Below are 24,710 nucleotides of genomic sequence, written 5' to 3'. Positions count from 1 at the left end.
AATAATAATACCCTGCCCTCCCCAGCCAAGACCGGGCTCAGGGCTGCTAACACCAGATATTAAGCAATTGGTTGAAATAAAACTTAAAAAACAAGATTAAAATACAACATTAAAATGCAGCCTCAATTTGGCATAAACTCAGATAGGATCAGATATTCCCCCTTCTGCACACAGGGAACCCCTGAATTATGGGTCTCCCAGTAACACCAGTCCTCTAGATCCTGACAACCCACCCACACCATATACATACTTATAGAATCATAAAATTGTAGGGTTGGAAGGGACCCCGGGGGTCATCCATCCCAACCCCCTGCAATGCAGGAATATTTGGCCCAACATGGGGTTCGAATCCCGGCCCTAATATTAATATTGGGCTGATTAATAAAGTGGGGTTACAGGTGTTGCAGGAAATTATGTATAGGTTGGGGGGGTTGCCCCTCCAGCAGATATCAGGCACATGCAGCCCACTACCAAAACCAGCACAATCACTTTTGTGACTTTTGTGATTTGCCCCCACAAAACATTTCGTCACAGTTTCTTCCTATCTATTCAAAGGGCCTTTGCTGCACGATACCAAATGTAAGAATTCACTGATAAATGTCTCTATGTACTGGCTCACTGGGAAAACTTCAGAAATTCATATAGACATGTGAGCTCAGCTACTCAGCAGCCCCTCTGCCTGAGTGATAATTCCTCGCATCCTGATACCTGAGTGCCAGACAGGTAGCCATTCCAGAAAGAACAAACCCAGATGAAGACAAAAGGGTGTGATGAACTTGGCTGGGAAACAGGGAAATGTAAAGATCTCTTTTGTTACACTTGATGGGTGTTTGGTGGAGGGCAAGGGGAACCATGGGGCAGGGTCCAGGATGCTCAGATTCCTGCCACCAGACCTCCCCTTTCATGATGTAACCATGATGCATTAGTGATGTAGTTTGGGGGGGTGTGTAACATGGGTATTAGCTAATAAAAGTTTGGGGGCTCTTTTGTCAGGGCTTCCATCTTGTTCCACCTGGTGGCAGGTGGAAGTCCTGTCGCGACAGTCTTCAATAAAGCCTACTGGCTGCTGTTTTGCTCTGGTATTCCTGGCTGGTGTCCTTGTTTTTTGTCCAAGGGAGCCCTCAGATTTCTCCGTTAACACAGGGAACCAGGCACAGGGCCTTCTCAGTGGTGGCACCCACCTTGTTGAATGCCCTCCTGGCAGATGTCAAGGAAATATACAACTATACAACTTTTAGAAGACATCTGGAGTTTTTAATGTTTGATGTCTCACTGTTTTTATATATGTTGGAAGCTGCCCAGAGTGGCTGGGACAACCCAGCCATATGGATGGAGTATAAATAAAATTATTATTATTATTATTATTATTATTATTATTATTATTATTGCTTTATAGGTCAAAACCAGCACTTTGAAGCCGATAGGCAGCCTGTGCAATCGGGTCAGGATCGGTGCAATATGCTCAAACTGTCTTGCCACCAAATTCTGCACCAGCTTAAGCTTCCAAACTGTCAAGAGATCTAATTTCGGGGTCGTGGGTTCGAGCCCCAGCTTGGGCTAAAGATTCCTGCATTGCAGGGGGGTTGGACTAGATGACCCTAGAGGTCCCTTCCCACTCTATGATTCTGTGATTCAGAATTCAGATAGCGCGTTGCAGTAATCTAACCTAGAGGATTCCTAAATCAATAGAAAAACAAACTGCTATAGGAAGGAACTGGAAAAATCAACCGGAACGGAAAGGGTTAACGAGCTGCCGTAAGTCCCGACACTGTCGCAAACCACCCTCCCCCGCCTTGTTGCCGCAAAACCTTATTTCCTTCCCAGCCCCTCCCACTTTACGTCGTCTCTTCCCCCTCTTCCTCAAAAGGAAAGAGATAAAGAAAAGAAGCGAGGATTTCCCAGCAGCCATTACACCGGGATCCGATGGGACGCCTCCCATACGAGAGTGGAGAATGCAAAATTTTGCCTCGTGTTCAGTAAAGCAGGCAGAATGAGACATTTCTTTTTGTTGCAGACCTTAAACCGAATCACACCTTCTAGCTTTTTTTGGCAGGGGGGCAACTTCGCTGATGGAGTAAACCAAGGTTTGCTTGTTTTTAAATGGGTTTTAAAAGAATGGTTTTAAAATAATTTTTAAAATTAGCAGATGCTTAAAAGAGTGCAAAGAAATGATAATTTAAAAATTGTATAAGGAACGCTTCTCTGGAAGTAAATCCCCCAGGTAAAGGTAAAGGTAAAGTGACCCCTGACCATTAGGTCCAGTCGTAGCCGACTCTGGGGTTGCGGCGCTCATCTTGCTTTATTGGCCAAGGGAGCTTCCGGGTCATGTGGCCAGCATGACTAAGCCAGAGCAGCGCACAGAAACGCTGTTTACCTTCCTGCTGGAGTGGTACCTATTTATCTACTTGCACTTTGACGTGGTTTCGAACTGCTAGGTTGGCAGGAGCAGGGACTGAGCAACGGGAGCTCACCCCGTCGCGGGGATTCGAACCACCGACCTTCTGATCGGCAAGTCCTAGGCTCTGGGGTTTAACGCACAGCACCACCCGTATCCCTGGACCATAGGCTTATTCCCAAATTAAGAATTGCAAGTGCAGTTTCTAACGGGCATTAGCGAGCAATTCACACTTTTTCAACTTTCTATCCTGTGGAGTTTGGGTAGCTCGCTGGCAGAACACCTGCTTGGCTTCCAGAAGGTCCCGGGTGCAAACTCTGACCGTCGCCAGGACTGGGAATGCCCCTCATCTGAAATCCAGGAAAGCGGCTGCCGATCCGTGTAGACAGTACTGAGCCGGATGGGACCAGCAGTTTGTATAATAAGGCCCCTTCGCAGGTTTCAGCTTAAAACCATCTCTTTGTTCAAGATCAAAAGGAGCAGAGTCTCTTTTCCGCCCAATTCTCTTTTGTTAAGTTTCAGCATTCTTCACATATGCAGTCAAAACACAAATTCATATTTTCTCTTATTTTTATAAACTTCCCACCCTGTTTTCCATGGAGTTGTCGTTTCTCCCCTTCCTCTCTTAATAGCTATTAAATCATAACCACAGTATTGTAATCTAATTACTTCTGCTGCTCATAGCTCAAATCCCACTTGCAAGTTCAGCGTACCATAATATTTCTTTAAATAATTCTATCAACAAGTGTTATCAGTTACAGTGGTACCTTCTTTTATGAACTTAATCCGTTCTGGAAGTCGGTTCTTAAACCAAAGTGTTCTTAAACCAAGGCGTGCTTTCCCATAGCAGCAGGGGACTCAATTTACAAATGGAACACACTCGACATGTTCTGCTTCCAAGACAACGTTCACAAACCAAAACACCTACTTCCGGGTTTGCAGTGTTCTTAATCCAAGTTGTTTATAAACTAAGCTGTTCTAAAACCAAGGTACCACTGTATCTTGATGAACAGGAGACAAGCTACACTCTCACATTTTTGCTGTAGACTACCTCTTTCTGTAGACTACCTCAACATCAAAAAAACTAAAATCATGGCCACTGGTCTCATCACCTCCTAGCAAACAGAAGGGGGAGAAATGGAGGCAGTGAGAGATTTTACTTTCTTGGGCTCCATGATCACTGCAGATGGTGACAGCAGCCACGAAATTAAAAGACGCCTGCTTCTTGGGAGAAAAGCAAAGACAAACCTAGACAGCAGCTTAAAAAGCAGAGACATCACCTTGCCAAGAAAGGTCTGTATAGTTCAAGCTCTGGTTTTCCCAGTAGTGTTGTACGGAAGTGAGAGCTGGACCATAAAGAAGGTTGATCGCCAAAGAATGGATGCTTTTGAATTCTGGTGCTGGAGGAGACTCTTGAGAGTCCCATGGACTGCAAGAAGATCAAACCTCTCCATTCTGAAGGAAATCAGCCCTGAGTGCTCACGGGAAGGACAGATCCTGAAGCTGAGGCTCCAAGACTTCGACCACCTCATGAGAAGAGAAGACTCCCTGGAAAAGACCCTGATGTTGGGAAAGATGGAGGGCACAAGGAGAAGGGGACGACAGAGGAGGAGATGGTTGGACAGTGTTCTCGAAGCTACCAGCGTGAGTTTGACCAAACTGCGGGAGGCAGTGGAAGACAGGAGTGCCTGGCGTGCTCTGGTCCAGGGGGTCACGAAGAGGTGGACATGACTAAACAACTGAACAACAACAACCACCTCTTTCTGTGATGCTTGTATGATGCTTTTGGGTGGTCTTTGGCTAAGGAACTGGGCAATTTCTAAAGTCTTTAAAATCTGCTACATAGCTTTGTTGCAGGGGGAGGTCCCTTCTCACTTCCCAGCAAAGGGGGTGGGGGGACTCTGTTACAACTGGAAAATAAAGATCTGCCTTGCTGCAACTGTTTCCTGCCTCCATCCATCTTTCTCTGACTGTTAATGTACTTCAGGGGACACTGAATCCCTTGGTAATGGGTTGCACTGTAAAACCAGCCCCAGTTTTACATATAATATCTAACACCGGAACTCGTAGACACTCAGTGAAGCTGCATGTTGGGAGACACAGGACAGAGAAAAAGAAACAACTTATTCACACAGCGCAGAGTTAAACTGCAGAAAAGGCTTAGAATTTATTATTATTTCTTGGCGGAGTGATCATATTTCTTTATTCTTACACCCATGGCTTTTCTTTCTTTTTTGGTAAATGCTTTTTATTTCATTTTATCGCTTCTTCTTCTTCTTCTTCTTCTTCTTCTTCTTCTTCTTCTTCTTCTTATTATTATTATTATTATTATTTTTTAAAAAATCCACCAAGTCGTCATTTTCTCAGTGCTTCAAAAAGTGACCTATCTTCACCATCCCTTTTCAAGTCTGTGCAGGTGCCAGAATGAGTTGTCTTGCTAGAGAACAGAGAGCCAGATTTACATGCTCCGCAGCCCCTGGATTGAGGACTCTAATGTCTTGAAGTCCCAGATGGTCATTGCTCCATCAATACCAGTGGTGCAGAACTGGCGGCAATCTCGTTTGTCCACCTCATAAATAGACACTTGGGTGATGCTGTTCTGATGCAGCGTCTCCAGAGTAGTGTTGAGATCCTCCATAGTGGCTCTCTTGTCCATGTTGCGGAAACATTCCATGGCCGAAATATTGCGTTGTATGCTCTGCTTGGGAATGTCCAGCTTGGAGACGTAGGTGAGGGTACCACGGTCGTCACAGTTGAAGAGCATTGGGCAGCAATCATGGCCAGCGGCAACCACACTGTTCTCCGAGACGAACGACACCCCCAGCAATGGGAGGAATTCTGTTTTCAGTTGCGAGATTATCGTGTTTTGGGAGGCATCTGCAACCGACACAGTGCTATCATGGCTGACCCAGGCCAGGTGGTTGCCACTGGTGGAAAAACTGACGCTGTGGACCCAACCACCACTTCCTGTGCCACCAAATTCAGCCATCAGCTGCCCAAAGGGCATTTTGGATCCCCAGGGTGTGCTGGCTGATTTCTCATCCACTTCCTTAATGTAAGCTGAAAACACTCTGCATTTGAAGTCACAGGATCCAGCTGCAAGCAAAACATTGTTGGGGTGCCAAACCAGGCTAAGGACAGTGGAGCGAATGGGGTTCTTAATGTGCTTGCTCACCCACCAGTCATTTTCAGACTCAAAGTAGCACACAGATATGAGTCGAGCGCCACTTCCAACAGCAAATTTGTTCTCCAAAGGAGACCACTTCACAAAGACGGCTGCTCAGTTGATCCTCAGAGTCACCAGTGTTGGCTTCCACACTCCATCCTTCTGACTCCAGACGTAAGCGATACGGTCAGCACCACAAGTGACAATGCGGTCGCTCTTGGGGGCCCAGTCAATGCCTGTGATGTGTCCATTGTGCTCTTTGAGCGCATGAGCTTTCACCCGCTGGTTCCCACTCTTCTTATAGATGTGAACTTTATGATTATTAGGGCTAATGGCAATCTGAGTTCGGTCCCTGTTCCAGGCGTGACAGGTTATTGGCTCTAGTAAGAACTGGTGTAGAGACATTCTGAACAAGGAATGATCTTATTTTTTTTTTTTAAAAAATTCTTTTTATTGAGCTCTTTTTCAGAAAGGAAAAAAAAGGAAAGAAAGGAAAAAACAACAACACCAAAAACATACAACGTGATAACACAAAGCTTGTACCAACCCATACAAGAAAAAAGAAAACAAACATAAAACATCATACCATTGAGTGACTTCCCTCCATCTCAGTTTTGAGCTATATCACCACGATATCTTTCTACGGTATTTTTTTTTAACCTCTATCGATACTTCGCAGGTTTTATATTTCACCTACTGTGATTTTGTTGTATCCTAAATTTATTTCTATGTATGTTACGAATTTGTGCCAATCATTAATAAATTTTACATTTTTCTGATGCCTGATTTTTTGTGTCATCCTAGCTAGTTCTAAATATTCAAATAGCTTAGTTTGCCATTCTCTGACAGTTGGGATATTGGGAGTTTTCCAGTTTTGCGCTAGCAATATCCTGGCAGTTACCGTTGCGTATTGGAACATTGTTTGGTCCTCTTTCCTAATCTCCTCTCCAACCATTCCTAAGAGAAAGGCTTCGGGTTTTTTGGGAAAAGTATATTTCAGAATTTTTTTTAATTCATCATAGATAAGTCCCCAAAACCTTTTCACTTCTTCACATGCCCACCACATATGGTGGAAATCACCTTCTTTTGTTTTGCATTTCCAGCATGTTTTGTCCCCAGTCTTATACATTTTTTCCAATTTCACGGGGGTGATGTACCATCTGTACATCATTTTTTCCATATTTTCTCGGAGTCCAACTGTGATGGGATGATGAGCTGCTTGTGCGTAAAATCCTGATCCCTCAGAGTTTGGCTAAGTTCCCAAACCTCTGTCTGTGATGGAGCTCCTTAAGCGTGGCTCCATCAATCGCTCGTTGAATCGGACAGTGGGCGTTTACGGAACTTCTTCCAGCATAAAAGCTCCTTAACGGAAACACGTCTTCTGGACTCTCGGCGTGACAGTTTCCGCCGAGGAGTGGGTGTTCCTACGGGAGGTCCTGAAACCCCCCCACTGTTCTCGCTAGAAGTATCTCTGAGCTCTCCCTCCGACTCACTTTCCCTTGGAACTCCACTTCTCCCCCTGCTGGTCCCCTCCTCCGCTGAGTGGTCTCTCTCACCCTCCATGAGCCCTTTCACCTCCTTCGTCTCAGATGACAGTTCCCTGACATCCACCTCCCCTCCAGGGCCCCCTTCACCCCCTTCCCTCCCCTCCTCTGCGGGAGGCGAGGGAGCAAAACCCCTGAAGGAACCTCCCTCATCTTCCGAAGTTTCGAACACTTCCCTCCACCTTTTGCTGTTCCCGGTTTCCAAGTACTCCTCCTCCCCGGAGTCGGTACCTCCTTCCAACTCCGATTCCCTGAATCCCTCCAGTTCCTCCTCATCGTCGGTGGTGCCAAAGTACTCCCTTCGGAACCTCGCTACTGGCTGAGGTTTCCTGGGGAACCTTTGGTGGAACGTTTCGATCAAGACCTCGTCATGGACCTCCTCTGCCTTCACCCAGGTGTTTTCTGACTCTGGTTCCCCTTCCCACGCGACCAAATACTCCACCTGATTCCCCTTCCACCTGGAGTCGATGATTTCCGCCACATAGTTGCGGCTTTCCCTTTCTTCTATGGCTGGCCCCCGTGTGGATACCACTTCACCTTCCCCCCGGTATGGTGACAGTAATGACCTGTGGAATACTGGGTGCAGTTTCATGTGGTTCGGTAACCGGAGTCTGAAAGCCACTGGGTTGATCTGTTGTATGACCTCAAATGGTCCCAATCTTTTGGGTCTCAATTTCTTGCAACCCCCCTTGTACGGCAACCCTTGGGTTGATAGCCAGACCCGACTCCCCACCCTAATTGTTTCACCTTCCCTTCTGCTCTTGTCTGCCTGCCTCTTATATTCTTCTTTGGCCCTTTCTAAGTGGTGTTGGAGTTGACGATGGATCGCTTCCATTTCTTCTACAAAAAGTTCAGCGGCCGGAACACTCCATCTCTCTCCTCCTTCCCCTGGAAACGCCCTGGGGTGGCACCCATAATTAGCCAAAAATGGGCTCATCCCGGTGGACACATTCTCTGCATTATTGTAAGCAAATTCCGCTAGTGCCAACTTTTCGACCCAATCGTTTTCTCTGTCATTGACATAGCACCTCAGGTATTGTTGAAGGATACCGTTTGCCCTCTCCGCCTGCCCATTGGTCTCAGGGTGCCTGGCAGTCGAAAAGTTGACCTCTACGTGCAACAAGCTCATAAGCTTCCTCCAGAATCTGGACGTGAACTGTTTCCCTCTGTCGGACACCAGCCTCAAGGGGGCGCCATGCAGCCTAAAAATATGTTCTACAAACAATTTCGCTGTCTCTTCCGCCGTGACTGCATGTGAGCAAGCTACAAAGTGACCCATCTTAGTTAACTGGTCTACTACGACTAGTATGGCGGTTTTCCCCTGGGATTTGGGCAGATCAGTCATAAAATCTATCGACACCGCCTCCCACGGTCGTTCTGGTGTGGGTAACGGTTCTAATAAACCCGCTGGTGCCCGCCTTTCTCCTTTGGCTCTCTGGCATTGGTCACACCTTCTCACATACTCCCGTACATCCTCCCTCACCTTGGGCCACCAAAACTCCCTGGTCACCAACCACATGGTCTTGTGTTGCCCAAAATGCCCCGCTGTGGGATTGTCGTGCAACTGTTTGAGTACTCTCCCCCTCAATTCCCCTTCGGGTATATATAGTGCCCCTTTGTAATACAATGCCCCGTTTCTTTCTTCAAAACCTCCGGGGTCTTCCCCCTCTCTCCTTAAACCTCTGAGCTTATCCTGGGCGTACTCATCATTGACCGTCCCCTCTACCAGTTCTCTTTGCCCCACCCAGGCCGCACCACACACCCAGTGGTCCTCTGGGATAATATGTCTCTCTTCTGGCGCTCCCTCCCCCTCCAAATATTCAGGTTTGCGAGAGAGAGCGTCCGCTCTGATGTTTTCTGGACCTGGCACGTAGCAGATTTCAAAATGGAATTTGGAGAACTCCTGGGCCCATCTCACTTGTCGTTGGTTGAGCACTCGTGCTGTTCTCCAATACTCCAAATTCTTGTGGTCCGTACACACTTGCACCTTATGCTGTGCGCCAATTAGTAAGTGTCTCCATCTCCGGAACGCTTCGTGAATGGCGAGTAGTTCTCGGTCATATACCGTGTAGTTCCTCTCGGATTTGTTCAGCTTACGCGAAAAGAAGGCACACGGTCTCCATTCCGACTTATTGCTCCCTGGCTGAAGCAGCACTGCCCCCACTGCCCGGTCTGAGGCATCAGTTTCCACTCTCATGGGTTTTTGTAAATCCACATGCAGGAGCTGTTCTTCCGAAGCGAATGCCTTTTTCAATTCCTCAAAAGCGTGCTCCGCCTCTGCCGTCCAAACGAATTTCTTCTTGCTGCTTAGACAGTCCGTGATGGGAGCCGTTAAGTGGGCAAAGTTCTTGATGAATTTACGGTAAAAGTTCCCAAACCCTAAGAACCTTTGCACATCTTTTTTGGTTTTCGGTGTCTTCCATTCCAGCACCGCCTGGACCTTGCCTGGATCCATGGCTAATCCCTTGTCTGATAAGCGGTACCCCAGGAATTCCACCTCCTTGGTGTGGAACTGACACTTCTCCAATTTCACCCACAACTGGTTTGCTTGCAGCTGGCTCAGCACTTCCCTGACATCCTTCACATGCTGCTCCTCATTGTCCGAATATATCAGCACGTCATCGAGGAATGCCACGCAATTCTTGTAGAGCAAAGGTCCCAGTACATGGTTCATGAGCGATTGAAAACAGGCGGAGCCTGATTGCAATCCGAATGGCATAACGCGATATTCGAAAGCCCCTAGGGGGGTGAACATCGTTGTCTTCCATTCATCCCCCTTCTTTATTCGTATCAGGTTGTACGCTCCTCTCAAGTCCAGTTTCGTGAATATCTTTCCCTTCCTCACCCTGGTCAAAATGTCATCAATCCTGGGCATGGGGAAAGTCACTGGTTCTGACACGGCATTCAGGGCCCGGTAGTCCACGACCAATCTCGGTTTATCCGTGTTTTTTTTGTCCACAAAAAACACTGGACTGCCCCCCACCGCTCTGGACTCTCTGATGAAACCTCTCTTCAGGTTTTTGTCAATAAACTCCCTCAACTCCTGCATTTCCCTGTCTGACATGGCGTACAGCTTGCCCACGGGTAGCTGGGCCCCAGGGACCAGGTTAATCTGGCAGTCAAAGTCTCTATGCGGTGGTAGTTTATCTGCTTCCCTTTCGCTGAAGACCTTGCTCAGGTCAGCGTATTGTTTGGGCACCTTCCCTTTGTTCGCCACTTCCGTCCCTGCTATGGAGGCTTTTGCCCCTTCTGGCGCGCTCCAATGGTCAGCGCTGATTTGGTCAGCTGGTCCATAGACTCCGCCCTGGGCGCCCGGGAAAGTTCGTCTTTCACCGCCGAAGAAAGCCCCTCTTCAAATAGCATTTGAATGGGTTCCGCCGATAGGTCCCACCCCAATCTATGTATCAACATTGTAAACTCAGTCCAGTACTCACGAACCGATCGGCTCCCCTGTTTGCAAGCCATCAATTGTCTGCGTACCAGTCCCTGTTCAATCTCGCTGGAAAACATCAAATCCATGGCGCGAAAAAACTTCCTCGCGTCCTTCAGCATGTCACTATTCCCTGCCATCAGGGGCCTGACCCAGTCTCTCGCCCCTCCTTCGAGATGGCCAATCACAAACGCCACTCGCGACGCCTCATCGGGAAAGTCATTAAACTGCAGTTCAAGAGCATACTGCATCTCTGTCCTAAAGGCTTGGTAGTTCCTGGGGTCCCCCCCAAACTTCTGCACCATTCCTGGCATCTTTCTTGCTAATGTAGCGCCTTTTGCCTTTTCTGCATCCTGCGCCCTCCTTTCTTCTAGCCTCGCCGTTTGCATTGCTAGCTGGAGTTCCAACATTCTGTACCTTTCTTCCAGAGTTGGACCTCCTCCAGCTCCTCCTGCTCCTCCGGCTCCGGCTGGGTCACTCATGATGCCTCTCTGCACAAGCTGCTTTCAGGGACTGTCCGATTGCTGTGATGGGATGATGAGCTGCTTGTGCGTAAAATCCTGATCCCTCAGAGTTTGGCTAAGTTCCCAAACCTCTGTCTGTGATGGAGCTCCTTAAGCGTGGCTCCATCAATCGCTCGTTGAATCGGACAGTGGGCGTTTACGGAACTTCTTCCAGCATAAAAGCTCCTTAACGGAAACACGTCTTCTGGACTCTCGGCGTGACAGTTTCCGCCGAGGAGTGGGTGTTCCTACGGGAGGTCCTGAAACCCCCCCACTGTTCTCGCTAGAAGTATCTCTGAGCTCTCCCTCCGACTCACTTTCCCTTGGAACTCCACTTCTCCCCCTGCTGGTCCCCTCCTCCGCTGAGTGGTCTCTCTCACCCTCCATGAGCCCTTTCACCTCCTTCGTCTCAGATGACAGTTCCCTGACACCAACGCATGCTGTGAATTTCATATCCTTATTCCAAAGTTTTACCCACCTATCATAATCTAAGTTATATCCCAAATCTATAGCCCATTTGATCATAACCTCCTTTATTTCTTCATCCTTGGTGTCCCACTCTAATAATTGATTATACATTTTGGATAAGAGTTTGGAGTTTCCTTCTAGTATTTCCACCTGGTATCTAGACTTTTTCTCATTCATCCCTGTTTTTTTATGTTCATTCCATAAAGCGTTAATTTGGTGAAATTGTAGCCAACCCAATAATTTATCCTTTAAGTCCTCATATGTTCTAATTTTCCACCCTTTATCTGTTCTTACCAGGAGGTCTTCATAGGTCCATCTTTGGCTTTCCATGTTTAATTTTTTAATAGTTAGGATATCAATTGGTGATAACCACCAGGGGGTGTCTTTTTCTAAAAATCTTTTATTTCTGTTCCATACCTCGAGTAACGCACCTCTAATAATATGGTCAGAGAATCCTTTATGTACCCTCTCTTTATCATGCCATAGATAAGCATGCCAGCCAAATCTGGTGTTAAATCCCTCTAAGTCCAACAAGTCTGTATTTTTCAAAACAACCCACTCCTTGATCCAACACAAACACGAGGCCTCATAATATAATTTCAGGTTCGGGACAGCAAACCCTCCTCTCTCTCTTCGGTCTGTGAGTAATTTAAACTTAATTCTTGCTCTCTTGCCCTGCCAAATATATCTGGAAAGTGTTTTCTGCCAATCTTTAAACATTGTCGTACCTCTAATCACCGGGATGTTCTGAAATAGGAACAGCAGTCTTGGAAGAATATTCATCTTAATTGCGGCCATTCTGCCCGACCAGGAGAGTTTTATCCTACTCCAGGTGTCTAAGTCTTTTTTAATTTCTCTCCAGGTCCTAATGTAGTTATCTTCTACTAAATTTATGTTTTTTGTGGAGACCCAAATACCCAAATACTTCACCTTTTTCACCACCTTAATTCCTGATTGTAACTCTAACTGATTTCTTAAATCTTCTGCCAAATTCTTTGTCAACATCTTGGTTTTGACCTTATTTAGCTTAAAACCGGACAGTTTCCCAAATTCTTCTAATAACTCTAAGACTTTACTGATACTTTTTACTGGATCTTCTAACGATATTACCAGATCATCAGCGTAAGCCTTTAATTTATATTCTTTTGTTCCAATTCTGATTCCTCTTATTTCTGGGGTTTCCCTTATTTTATTTGCAATTGCTTCCAACACCATAATAAATAAGAGAGGGGACAGAGGACACCCCTGTCTTGTACCCTTCGAGATCACAAATGGATTAGTTAGATGATTGTTAATAATTAAGTTAGCCCTTTGGCTTGAATAGATCGCTTTTATACCTTCCATAAAAGGCCCCTCTATTCCTACCCTTTCCATGCATTTTAATAAAAACCGCCAGGATACATTGTCGAAAGCCTTTTCGGCGTCAATGAAGATTAGTGCCGCGGGGATTTCATTCTTGAGTTCCAAATATTCAATGATATTTATTATGTGCCTTACGTTGTCTTTTAATTGCCTGTTAGGGAGGAATCCAGCTTGATCTTTATGAATGGATTTTGTTAAATATTTCTTAAGTCTATTCGCCATTATTTCTGTGAAGATTTTGTAATCATTATTAAGTAGTGATATCGGTCTATAATTTCTTATGTCCAGTTTATCAGAATCTGATTTGGGTATTAACGTGATGTGTGCCTCTTTCCAGGAGTCAGGTATCCTCCCTCCTTGTAGAATATTGTTCATTACGTCGCATAAAACCGGGGTCAGATGCTCTTCCAAAACTTTATAATACTTTTGTGACAAACCATCTGGACCTGGTGCTTTCCCTGGTTTCATCTTCTTAATTGCCTCCTTAATCTCATCTGCTGTTATCGATTTATTTAAGTAAGTTTTCTCTTCATCCATCAAGTGTTTCCCTCCATTTCTTTCCAGATATTTTTCTATTTCTACTATATTCTCATCTTCCTTTTTATACAGGTTTTCATAGAATTGAAGGAACCTTTCCTTTATTTCATTGGGGTCTTCTAATATCTGCTCTTCTATTTTGATTTTGTTAATCACATTTTTTTTTCCTTTTTCTTAATTGCCACGCCAGTAGTTTCCCCGTTTTGTTTGCAGATTCAAAGTATTTCTGCTTCATTGATTTGATTCTCCATTCTACTTCCTGGCTTATTAATATTGAATATTGTGTTTGCAGCATTCTAGAGATTTGTTTAGTCCTTTCATCCCTAGGGTTTATTGTTAATTTTTTCTCACAGTCTCTTAATTGCTTAATAATTTCTTCTTTCTTCGATTCTCTTAGTTTCCTTCTATAATTGTTCTGTTGGATTAAAAATCCTCTAAGAACCGCCTTGCTGGCGTCCCAAACTGTATCAATTTTTGTTTCTTTATTTAAGTTTATGTCAAAATAATCTTTTAGGGTATTTTTAGCCTTCTCGGCCGTCTCGTCATTTTCAAGTAAGTATTCATTCATTCTCCACCTATACAGCCCAGATGACTTACACTTTATTTCCAAAATGATTGGGTTGTGATCGGAAAGGGTTTGGGTTGTATTTCACATCTCGTTGTTCTTGTGGATAGTTCTCTTGAGACCCATATCTGATCAATTCTACCCCAGCTCTGGTGTGGTTCTGAGAAATGTGTAAATTGTCTCGTTATTGGGTTTTTATGCCTCCAAATATCAATCAAATCTAGATTTTCTTCAAGGTTATTAAAGGATTTTGGAAGTTTCCCTTAGTTCGATTTCCTCTTTTTTTCGCTTCTGTCTAATTCTGGTATTGGTACTCCATTCAGATCTCCAAGCAGGATTAATTTGTGATTTTCTAATTCTAATAGTACTTGTTCTAATTTTTTGAAGAACTCTGCTTTATTTGTATTAGGGGCATAAACATTTACCACATTAAATTTTTCACCTTGGTGGTTAATTTGAACTCCCAAGATTCTTCCCTCATCATCTTTGCAAATTAATACAGGTTCCCATTTCTCCTTAACGTAAGTCACCAATCCTCTTTTTTTATTTACATCTGAGTTAATAAATTCAACTCCTGGGGGCCACCAGGGTGCGCGTTGGAAGATGGCCGACAATAACATCTCTCTGACCCACACGAGGTAATTTAGGGGCTGCTATGGGAAGTATGCAGCCTTCCCTCCCCACCAGGGTGTGGTGGGGTGCTGCCTGGCCAGCGGTGTTCACAAGGCACCCCCTGATCCGAGAGATGGGGGTGCTGAACACTTGGCACGAGCCCTCGGTGAAGTCAGCTCTTCCTGACGCCGATTCCGATTAGCGCGTGCTGGTTGCTTCAGCCCGGAATTATAATTGGAAACAGATGAATTGGAATTGAGGCTGAAGCACATATATCAAGTAAAGCTCGACGATAAGGCTGCTGAATAATGGATCTCTGCGACCAAGAGCGATGGACGGATAAGTAAATCTTTTGATGTGTCGTCACCAAGAGACTGTACGTTTGGAACAAAGGGGGGGGGGTGGAGGAAAAACTTTTTCTTTTCCGTATATGATGTGACAAAAATAACCCTCCACTCCAGAAAGAAAGAAATAAGATTGTTGCGTCTTTTAAGATTCATAAGCAGAAGTTTAAGAACTGTGTGGGAGGTGGAAAATAATCGGTGAACACTGAGGAATTTTTATGACGCAGTTAAAAAATGGCGTCTCGCCAAGACAGGCTGCTGGAGAAAAAAAAAGAGATGGGGGAGGAGATTCAGGAATGTTGGAGAAGAGGAGTATGGAACTGAAAGTTTGACCTGACAGAGCCCCCTGATCTATTTGATTTATTTGGCTAGCCTGGAAAATAAAAGGACAATGAAGAACCCACACAGAGAAGCCAGCTTTTAGTCTGCTTGTGAGAATCATCAGAGATCGCAAAGAAAGGAACGTATGACAACAAATAAGATCAAGAAAATATAAAGGACTATCTGGATTGAACTGGATAGAACTGATTAATTAATGCAGCAAAATAAGGGATGTCTGGATTTATCCGGAACTTTGGACTCGTGCGGAGCTTGATATATGGGTACACCCAAAAAATTTAAAATTTGGCTGTATAATTTGGAACCAATGTGATTTGAATAATGTGATGTGATTGGCCTGTTAATAAAAATTATTAAAAAAAATAAAAATAAATTCAACTCCCAACTTTTTATTTATCAGTATATGTTTGTGTTTTTTGGCCACGTGCGTCTCTTGACAACAAATCACATCATAGTTTTTATTCCTCAAAACTTTCTCTATTTTATTCCTTTTCGATTTTTCATTTAGACCGTTTACATTCCAGGACAAAAAATTCAAAAACATTATTAAAATTAATTTCTATTTATTCAATTTAGATTTTCAAACTTGTGTTTTAGAACTTCCGTTCTCTATATACTCTTCTTCTTCTGCCTCTTCACCTCCCACGGCACCTTTTTCCTCTTCTACCACTTCTTCTTCGTCTTCTCTCTCTTCCCGTGCCCCTCTCCTCTCTTTCCTTCCTCTTTTCTCGGTTTTGCTTCCCTCTCTGTCTCTTATCCCGTCTTCAGCCTTACCCAATTCTTTCTCATACCTTCTCAGAAATTTTCCCACCTCTTGGACGTCTGTCAGCTTAAACCTTCTATCTTTAAAAAAGAAGGCAATCCCTTCAGGGAACTCCCATCTATATTGTATAGCATTTCTCTTCAGGACGCCTACTATTTGTCTGTATACCTCTCTTTTACGAAGGAGTCTAACTGGTATTTCTTTAAGGACAATAATTGGTCTGCCATCAATTATTAATTTTTTATGGTAGCTCGTTTTTAATATTAAATTCTTCATCTCTATTGAGTTAAAGATTACTAGACAGTCCCCAAGGGGTTTTTTTAGCTTATTTTGTTGGCCTCTCGTTCTTATTCTAAAGGCGTTCTCTATCGCATATGCTACCTCTTCCTCTTTTAGTTCCAGCCATTTAGTTAGCTCCTTAATCATTTTCTCTTTTACATTCTCTTTCACTTCTTCTCCTATTCCTCTGAATTTTAAGTGAAGTTGTTTCTGTCGCATTTCTGTCATCGCTAAGTTATCCCATATTTGCTCTTGCATTTTATTCACCTCTTTCATTTCTTCCTTTATTTTTTCTGTCTCCCTTTTCTGTTCTCTCATCTCTTTCTGAATTTTTTTATTAGTCTCTTCAAATATTTTTGACTTAACTGATAATTCTTGGATTTTAGTGGAAAGTTCACCTACTGCCTCTTCTATCTTTCTGTCTATCATCTCCTGCACTTCTCCTAGTTTATTTTCCATATGTATTTCACTCTGTTTAAACTCATCCTTGATTTTTAACCATAAAAAATCTAGGTCTTTAATTTCCTCTTGTCTAGATGACTTCCTTTACGCTGGGGTCCCCCCCATCTTTTTCCCATTTTTTCCCAACATTATGTCCTTATTTTCACACTTTATATTTTACAACTGACTCTCTCCCTTTAAGGGCTCACAATCTCTTCTAAAGTCTTATAAAATGTCTCAGTCGAATATCTGAATTGGGTCTGCGAGTATATCTTCCAAACCCAATTTCCTATGCTTTCAAGTTGCTCATCATTCTTTTTTAAACCAAAGGACAAATAGTAATCTTGTCTTACAAAAGTAAGCAAAAATGGGGGGGAGTAGATGACTAAATTATTGCGATGGGTAGATGAGACTAACCAGATTGGCCATGAACAAGCAGGGTTCAGAACTAAACGCTCTACAACCGATCATGCGATAGTTCTTTATCATCTGGCACGGAAGTACTCCTCCCCCCCCCCCCGGGGCTACCTCTGTGCTGCCTTCTTAGATCTAAAGGCAGCCTTTGACAGCGTTCCTAGAAATATTCTTTGGGAGAAACTTGCGAAACAGGGCATTGATAGAAGACTCTTATGGCTCATAAGCCAGCTCCACGAAGGTACCCTTGCCAGAGTGAGATTCACTCCAGCGGGCGACCTTACAAATTCGATACCAATAAACAAGGGAGTGCGCCAAGGATGTATATTGGCTCCCTGCCTATTCAACCTATTCATCAGCGACATGCGAGCACCCCTAGTCAACTCATCTCCAAGTACACACGCGCCTAGACTAGCGGATTACCGCTGCCCACTCCTTTTATATGCGGACGACGCGGTAATTCTATCTTATACACGTGTTGGACTAACCAGAGCTCTGAAGATCTTTGCCACGTATTGTCAACTCAATCAATTAACCATCAACCATGCCAAGTCCAAGATCCTGATCTTCTCCAGAAGCCGGAGATTATACAAATGGAAGCTTGGTGGGGCAAAAATAGAGCAAGTCCTAAAATTTCAATACCTAGGAGTTATTTTTCAATACAATTTGGGGGTGGAAAGCTCACATTCAACACCTACTTAATAAGGCCAAAACCTTGTCATATGCGCTCCTCCGATTCTTCTTTTCGGACGGAGCTTTGCATGTTCCCTCGGCCCTAAAGGTGTTCAAGGCAAAAGTGGTTGCCGTGCTTGCTTATGCTGCCCCGCTCTGGGCCGTGATGACAGATCTTGCTCCCCTTGAGACTCTGCAAAGCCAATTCCTACGTCGGCTCCTAATGCTCCCCCTGTGCGTAAGCAACGCAGCCATGCGACTAGAATTGAAGGTCGCATCCTTAGAAACTTGCCTGTGGAAGCAAGTCTTCAATTACTGGTTATCATTGTGGCATAGATTACCAAACCATTACCTTGCCCAATGCTTATGGCGAGATGAATTCTCTAGCCTTTGGACTAGTAGAATTCATGCCAAACTCCTGAGCTATGGAATCTCTCCCTCAGATTCCCTAAAACTAGACCAAATCACTGCTCAGAGACTGATCCGCCAAAGACTGGATGACATCGACTTACAGCGAAATTATACGCTGGGGGGAGGTGTTTGTTCGCCCCAGAACATTGGTATCACTTTAACTTACTGCGTTCCATCATACCTCTCCTCCCTCTCGACTGTTGCACATAGACTGGCCTTCACCAAAGCGAGGTTTAACGCTTTTCCCTCCAATGTCCTGAGACATAGGTTCTCAAAGGGCCAAGCCCCCGCCGTGTGCGAATGTGATAAGGCGACGCCGGAGTCGCTCCAGCACATTATGTTCACTTGCCCCTTGTTTAATGTGCCACGGGCAAATTTGTTGGGATCAATCATACAGAAACTAGAGGGTACCCCACCAAAATTCCACCTTGCCCAAATCTTGCAGGACAAGGATACCCACACGACCCTGAAGGTGGCTAGGTTCCTAGTTGCTGTCCTTTCCCAAAAGCGACGCCAAGGAGCTCTACAAGCTAATTAAGGCGTAGTATGCCTTTCCATTTTATAGTATTTTATTGTTATAGTGGTGTTTTAGCGATTGCTTTTTTTTCTCCTTACGGCACAAGCTGTTATTTATGTGTTGTTTTTACCTGTATGGGCCTATGGCCATAATAAATGATATTCTTCTATTCTAGGGGGGAGTGGAATAAGTAAATATTTTCCGATTATTTTCCAAAGGTGGTAAGAGTATAAACCCAACCGCAAAGAAGATTAAACCACAATGAAGTATGTCAAATTAAAGACCCAGCGGTAGAGATTTATTCTTCCATATCAGGTGGTTAACTGGGCTAAGTCAAATCAGCAGTCTTTTTGAAGTGCACAGGAGAAGGATCAAAGATGTTACCCAAAGTATTTCACAAAAGTTATTTTAGCCAGATCGACGTGGTCCTAAACTCTTCAGCCACTTGACGGCCTAATCCAACGTGGTAACATATACCATGGTAATGTAGTGGTAATATAATCCAATCCACTAAAAATTCATAAAAAATAAGGAGAAAAGGTCTTCTTAGTTCTTAGTTTTTTGTTTTGTTCTAAAGGTATCTAACACAGTCCCAAGGAGTAGGCGGTACATGTCTATCCAACAAAGTATCTATCCAACAGAGGTTTAAGAAGTCTGTTACGTTGAGGCTAAGAGATCAGTTCTAGTTGATTAAATACGCCTGCCCCTCTATATTGTAGATAGGTGGTCTAGTGCTCAGATTTACTTTCACACTATATTCCAGCAGCTGAGGGGTTACAGGACTAGTCGCTATAGTTATTAGGTAGCCAAAAAGGAACTGGTGCCGCTCAGCGGGGTAAGAAAAGAAAAAAAAAAAGAAAAAAGGAAAAATAAAGTTGCCAAAGAGAAAAAATTGTGGGGGGGTTATAAGTCTCCTTAGAGTGGCTTTACGTTCCTCGCTGTATTTTAATTCGCTGTGTTCAAACTTCCAAGACGTCTGTAACAAAGTTCTCCCTTCTGTCTCTTTATATTCTGTCTCTTTATATTTCGCCTTTCAATGCCACTTGCAATAAGCTCTTGCAGCCTTTAAATGCATATATATCTGCCCTCCCCAACCGCTGAGTTCAATTGATTATTTGCAACTGTATCCCGCCGCAAAAGAAACAAGGTATGCGGGGGGGGGGGGGGAATAAAATATAAAATCAAACAGGCATCTTCTTTGCTACTTTGTGTTTAGTAATTTGTTAGCCTTAGCAAAGTTGCCGCGGCGTTCTGTACTCAGTCAGGCCGGTAAGCAGCTACTTCCCTTTTTTCTATATCTGCGATTCTGTAGCCCGCGCCATTTTCAGCTCTCAACCGGATGAATTCCTTGCCGAATCTTATAACATCCAGGATTCTCCTCGCTTAGGTTCCAATTTTTTAAGATGTTTTAAATCGTAGCATGCAGGAGAATCCATTTTTATCTTGAGGAGGTTCGTCGCTTTTCTCAGCAGAAGCTAGAGGCATCACAACACGGAGTCGGTGCTCTCCCATTTTGCGCTCGCGGTCCCGTCCCGAGTTTCTTCCATAGAAAAAAACCGAGAAGACGGCAAAAAACCGCTCCCACGCTGCCGGGAAGCCTATCGCCCAGGGGTCTCCCCCCTGGGATTTTTGGGGGGCGCAGTGCCTTTGCGACTCCCCCAAGCCTCCGTGTTGTTCAGAAAGCCCTTTACAGGGGCTCTCTGCGCTTCCTCGCTGTCCGCGACCCAAACCGGAAGTCCAACAAGGAATGCTCTTAAAGCGTCAAGAGGGATGAAGGGTCCGGGCCTGGGGAAAGGGGTGGGGTGCGGGGGCCGGCTTCTGGACTCTGGCCACTCAACGGGACTCCGCTCCGAGTGGCGCTCTCTGAGGGCAGCACGACTGGCCTGTGGGAGAAGAAGACTTGCTTTAGCCCAGGTCTGTCCTCCTTGCCCAAACCTTGAGCACTGCATTCCTTATCAGCTATAGCTCCGCCTTATCCATTTCTGTACTGCTTCCATGTTATTTTGATACCAACTCTCATAGGAACGCCATGATTTTAAGTCAGAGAGTTGGTCTGGAAGTCTGGAGCAGGGTGTTCTTACCTGTATTATTTGCGGGGAGGGGGCTTCGGCAGCAGCCGCAGCGGTGCAGAAGACATATCCTGCAAGAAAGAAGGAATCCCTGAATGTGTGAATGGTCTGTCACTGACCAAACGACCAGGGACGGGCTTCAAGAAGTCGTTGCAGGAAGTCCCAGGTGAGCAGAGGGCTCTTGGGCTCGAATCCTGTTTGTGGCCAGGGGCGTACCAATGGGGGGCAGGGGGGCGGGCTGCCCCAGGTGCCACCCTGAAGGGGGGTGACATTCCGACGCGCCACCTGCCCACGCCCCCCCAAACCCGCAAATCGCGAGCGGCAAAGCATAGAGCGGCAAAGCAATTAAACCCCCCTGTCCCCTTACCTGTGAAGCGAGAGGCCGTTGTCTCGGCTCCAGGCCCTCCCGGGATGCGGCGGCTCCCAGGCTGAGCCTTCTCCTCGCTGCAAAACAAAGGGAGACATCAGCCGGCGCCTGGCTCCCAGCCACGCGAGCCCCAGTCTGGGGCAGGAGGGTGGGGACCTGGGAAGGGGGCATTTCCTCCTACCTGATCTTATTAACTGCCTCACCATAAACTCCTCCGTACGGGCGTCTGGGCTCCGTCCCGACCGGCCCGGCACAGAGGCAGCAGCCAAAGTCTCCCCCGGCTCCGGAATCACCCTTGAGGCGTTTTTGATGGGGGGAAACCTTGGCTGCTGCCTCTGCGCCAAGTACGGCCAGGAAGGAGCCATGCCCGTACGGAGGTGGTGAGGCAGGCGAGGATCAGGATCAGGCGCTGGGAACCGCCGCGGTGGTCTGACATTCTTGACCCCGGGAGCAGGTGCTGGAGCCTCATCCCTGGAGGTGTGGTCCTGTGGAGGAAGCAGAAAGCATCTGATGAGAAGGGGCTGGGGCGGATGAAAAACTACTGCCCCATTTTTGATGGCCCCCCCAAAAGAAGTCCCACAAGGACTCCTTCCTTCTGTCCCAGTACCTGATGTTCGCCACGTTCGCCACGTCCCTCCAGGGATTTCGCCAGCACGCAGTAGATGTTGGGGAAAGGCTCCCTCCCTGCAGAGAAAACGGAGGAATCAGCAAGCGCCTGGATCCCAGATGATAGCACCAGTCTGGCACATGAGGGAGGGGGGGCACAGGAAGGAAACATTCCTAAAATATGGGGCACTCTGTTGGCATTTCCACTTACCTGAAGTGGGAGCCTTTCCCCCCTCGTACTGGCGGGCCTCTCGCCTAAGGAAGAAACAAGTTCTGTTAGTCTGATTGCTTGGAGGAGTTGACATGTTGATGGACAAATTTTGGAGTCGATTTTGTGCCCCACCCCTCACCTCCACCCCTGGCAGGGGCCCACCTCACCACCCCCTAGCTAGGGCCCTGCCTGGACTACAGAGAAACCCTCTTCATAAAAGTACAGGATCTCTAAATCTGGCCTGGGATCCCTGGGAATCACTTCTCCTGCCACACAAGGTCACAACATACCTCCGGATGTTGCCGTGTTTCCCTGCACCGCTGGGCTGCTGCTGTTTCCCCAAACCACGGCCCTGCAAAGGAAGGAGGACATTGTACTCTCTAGGGGGGCAGAGCAAGACCCCCTGCTAGGCTGCCCATGCCCACGTCACCACAGGCTGCCAGGCTGCTCCTGCCTGGGTGCCTGACCCCTGGCTTGGAAGGAGGGGAGCAAGGGGCTGGGGCGAGACCAGCCTGCAACCCCCCAACCCAGCCCTGTTTCACACAGGTCAGCGCCATGACCTCCCTGCACATGTGGGGAATGGGTTCCCATGGAATTAACTTACCACAATCTCCAGTGGTTCATTCATCCTTTGCCGCCTCAGCAGCCTCTTTTGTCCTAGGAGACAGAAAGGAAAATAAAAAAGAGGAAGAGGTTATAGGTGGGAAATGTCCGGGAATCCCAAAGTTTAAATTCAGAGACCTAGACTCAGGATCCAGCCTGGACCTCAACCTTTCTCTGTTCGCTCCCTGTGTCCTATTAAAAATTCTAAGCCCCTCGGGGCAGGGACCTTTTGATCAAGGGTCACGCGCAGTGATGGCGCAAAGAAATAATAGGAAAGTAATTTCACCAGGCTCCTGCCCCGTGCAAGCTGAAGCCTGCTAGGCACCTTTCCCTGAATACTCCAAATCGTCCACATCCTACCATTTCTTTCTTTCTAGGGTTTAGAGGTGTCCCCTACAAATTCAGAACAGTCTTTTGCCAACGCATGATAATAAAGTGAATAAGTTTGGAATAGAGTAGTTGCTTTGGGCTCCTTTATGGATCACTGCCTTGCCGTGGCGAAGGGGCTTGAATAACTCAGAGAAGCTATGAGCCATGCCATGCAGGGCCACCCAAGATGGACAGGTCATAGTGGAGAGTTTTGACCAAACGTGATCCACCTGGAGCAGGAACCGGCAAGCCACTCCAGTATCCCTGCCAAGAAAACCCCATGGACAAAGACAACAGGCATATAAAAGTTATGACGCTGGAAGATGAGCCCCTCAGGTCGGAAGGCGTCCAACATGCTACTGAGGAAGAGCGGAGGACAAGTACAAGTGGATTCAGAGCTGATGAAGCGGCTGGGCCAAAGCCGAAAGGACGCTCAGTTGCGGCTATGCCTGGAAGCGAAAGGAAAGTCCAATGCTGTAAAGAAAAATATTGCATAGGATCCTGGAATGTAAGAACCATGAACTTTGGTAAGCTGGATGTGGTCAAAAATGAGATGGCAAGAATAAATATTGACATCCTGGGCATCAGTGAACTAAAATGGACGGGAATGGGCGAATTCAGTTCGGATGACCATCATATCTACTACTGTGGGCAAGAATCCTGTAAAAGGGGGAGAAATGGAGGCAGTGAGAGATTTTACTTTCTTGGGCTCCATGATCACTGCAGATGGTGACAGCAGTCACGAAATTAAAAGACGCCTGCTTCTTGGGAGAAAAGCAAAGACAAACCTGAACAGCATCTTAAAAAGCACAGACATCACCTTGAAGACAAAGGTCTGTATAGTTAAAGCTATGGTTTTTCCAGTATTGATGTATGGAAGTGAGAGCTGGACCATAAAGAAGGCTGACCATAAGAGAGCGGGACCATAAAGAAACCGAAAAATTGATGCTTTTGAATGATGTTGCTGGAGGAGACTCTTGAGAGTCCCATGGACTGCAAGAAGATCAAACGTATCCATTCTTGAGGAAATCAGCCCTGAGTGCTCACTGGAAGGACAGATCCTGAAGCTGAGGCTCCAAGACTTTGGCCACCTCATGAGAAGAGAAGACTCCCTGGAAAAGACCCTGATGTTGGGAAAGATGGAGGGCACAAGGAGAAGGGGACAGCAGAGGACGAGATGGTGGGACAGTGTTCTCGAAGCCACCAGCATGAGTTTGACCAAACTGCGGGAGGCAGTGGAAGACAGGAGTGCCTGGCGTGCTCTGGTCCATGGGGTCACGAAGAGTCGAACACGACTGAATGACTAAACAACAATAACAAGTTGCTTTGGGAGACGATAATCAGGCATAGCCCATTTCTGTGAAGCTTGGAGGTGGGGTGCGAGGCATCTGGGCTTTAGCAGTACAGAGGTACCTCAGGTTAAGAACTTAATTCGTTCTGGAGGTCCGTTCTTAACCTGAAGCTGTTCTTAACCTGAGGTGCCACTTTAGCTAATGGGGCCTCCTGCTGTCGCCGTGCCACCGTTGCGCAATTTCTGTCCTCATCCTGAAGCAAAGTTCTTAACCTGAGGTACCATTTCTGTAGAAGCCAAGCCCTGGCTCTGTGGCTCACCTGAATCAAGAGAATCTTCTTGCTTCCAAGTTTGGAGAGATCCCCTTCGTGCTGCGTTAAACGGCCACATTCTCGGAGCAATGGCGGCTGTGTCCAGCTCAGCTTCAGCCCC

General features: G+C 46.0%; 1 protein-coding gene and 1 pseudogene across 4 annotated transcripts; both read right to left on the bottom strand.

The window, feature by feature from the left end:
* Nucleotides 1–4,732: 4,732 nt before the first annotated feature.
* LOC310753490 (uncharacterized protein) lies at nt 4,733–23,642 on the bottom strand. Of its 3 annotated transcripts, XM_083594848.1 has the most exons (9): nt 22,620–23,642; nt 22,306–22,367; nt 22,016–22,059; nt 21,806–21,882; nt 21,380–21,683; nt 21,199–21,275; nt 20,844–20,902; nt 20,514–20,645; nt 4,733–5,983 (listed from the first exon to the last, which is right to left on the bottom strand). In XM_083594848.1, the coding sequence occupies exons 1-7, from the start codon at nt 22,641–22,643 to the stop codon at nt 20,849–20,851; spliced, it is 642 nt and encodes a 213-aa protein (XP_083450974.1). In that variant the 5' UTR covers nt 22,644–23,642; the 3' UTR covers nt 4,733–5,983; nt 20,514–20,645; nt 20,844–20,848. The 3 variants fall into 3 exon arrangements, with proteins under 3 accessions (XP_083450974.1, XP_083450973.1, XP_083450972.1); XM_083594847.1 differs by lacking the exons at nt 4,733–5,983; nt 20,514–20,645; nt 20,844–20,902 and having other exon boundaries at nt 20,910–21,275; XM_083594846.1 differs by lacking the exons at nt 4,733–5,983; nt 20,514–20,645; nt 20,844–20,902 and having other exon boundaries at nt 20,910–21,275; nt 21,806–22,059; nt 22,306–23,642.
* On the bottom strand, nt 4,739–5,932 carry LOC310753223 (actin-related protein 2/3 complex subunit 1A-like; annotated as a pseudogene). Its single transcript has one exon. The product of its transcript is annotated as an actin-related protein 2/3 complex subunit 1A-like (transcript).
* Nucleotides 23,643–24,710: the final 1,068 nt, after the last annotated feature.

Source organism: Podarcis filfolensis, assembly GCF_964270895.1.
Source record: "Podarcis filfolensis genome assembly, chromosome: 18".
NCBI lineage: Eukaryota > Metazoa > Chordata > Lepidosauria > Squamata > Lacertidae > Podarcis > Podarcis filfolensis.
This window is presented reverse-complemented; position numbering and strand designations above follow the sequence as displayed.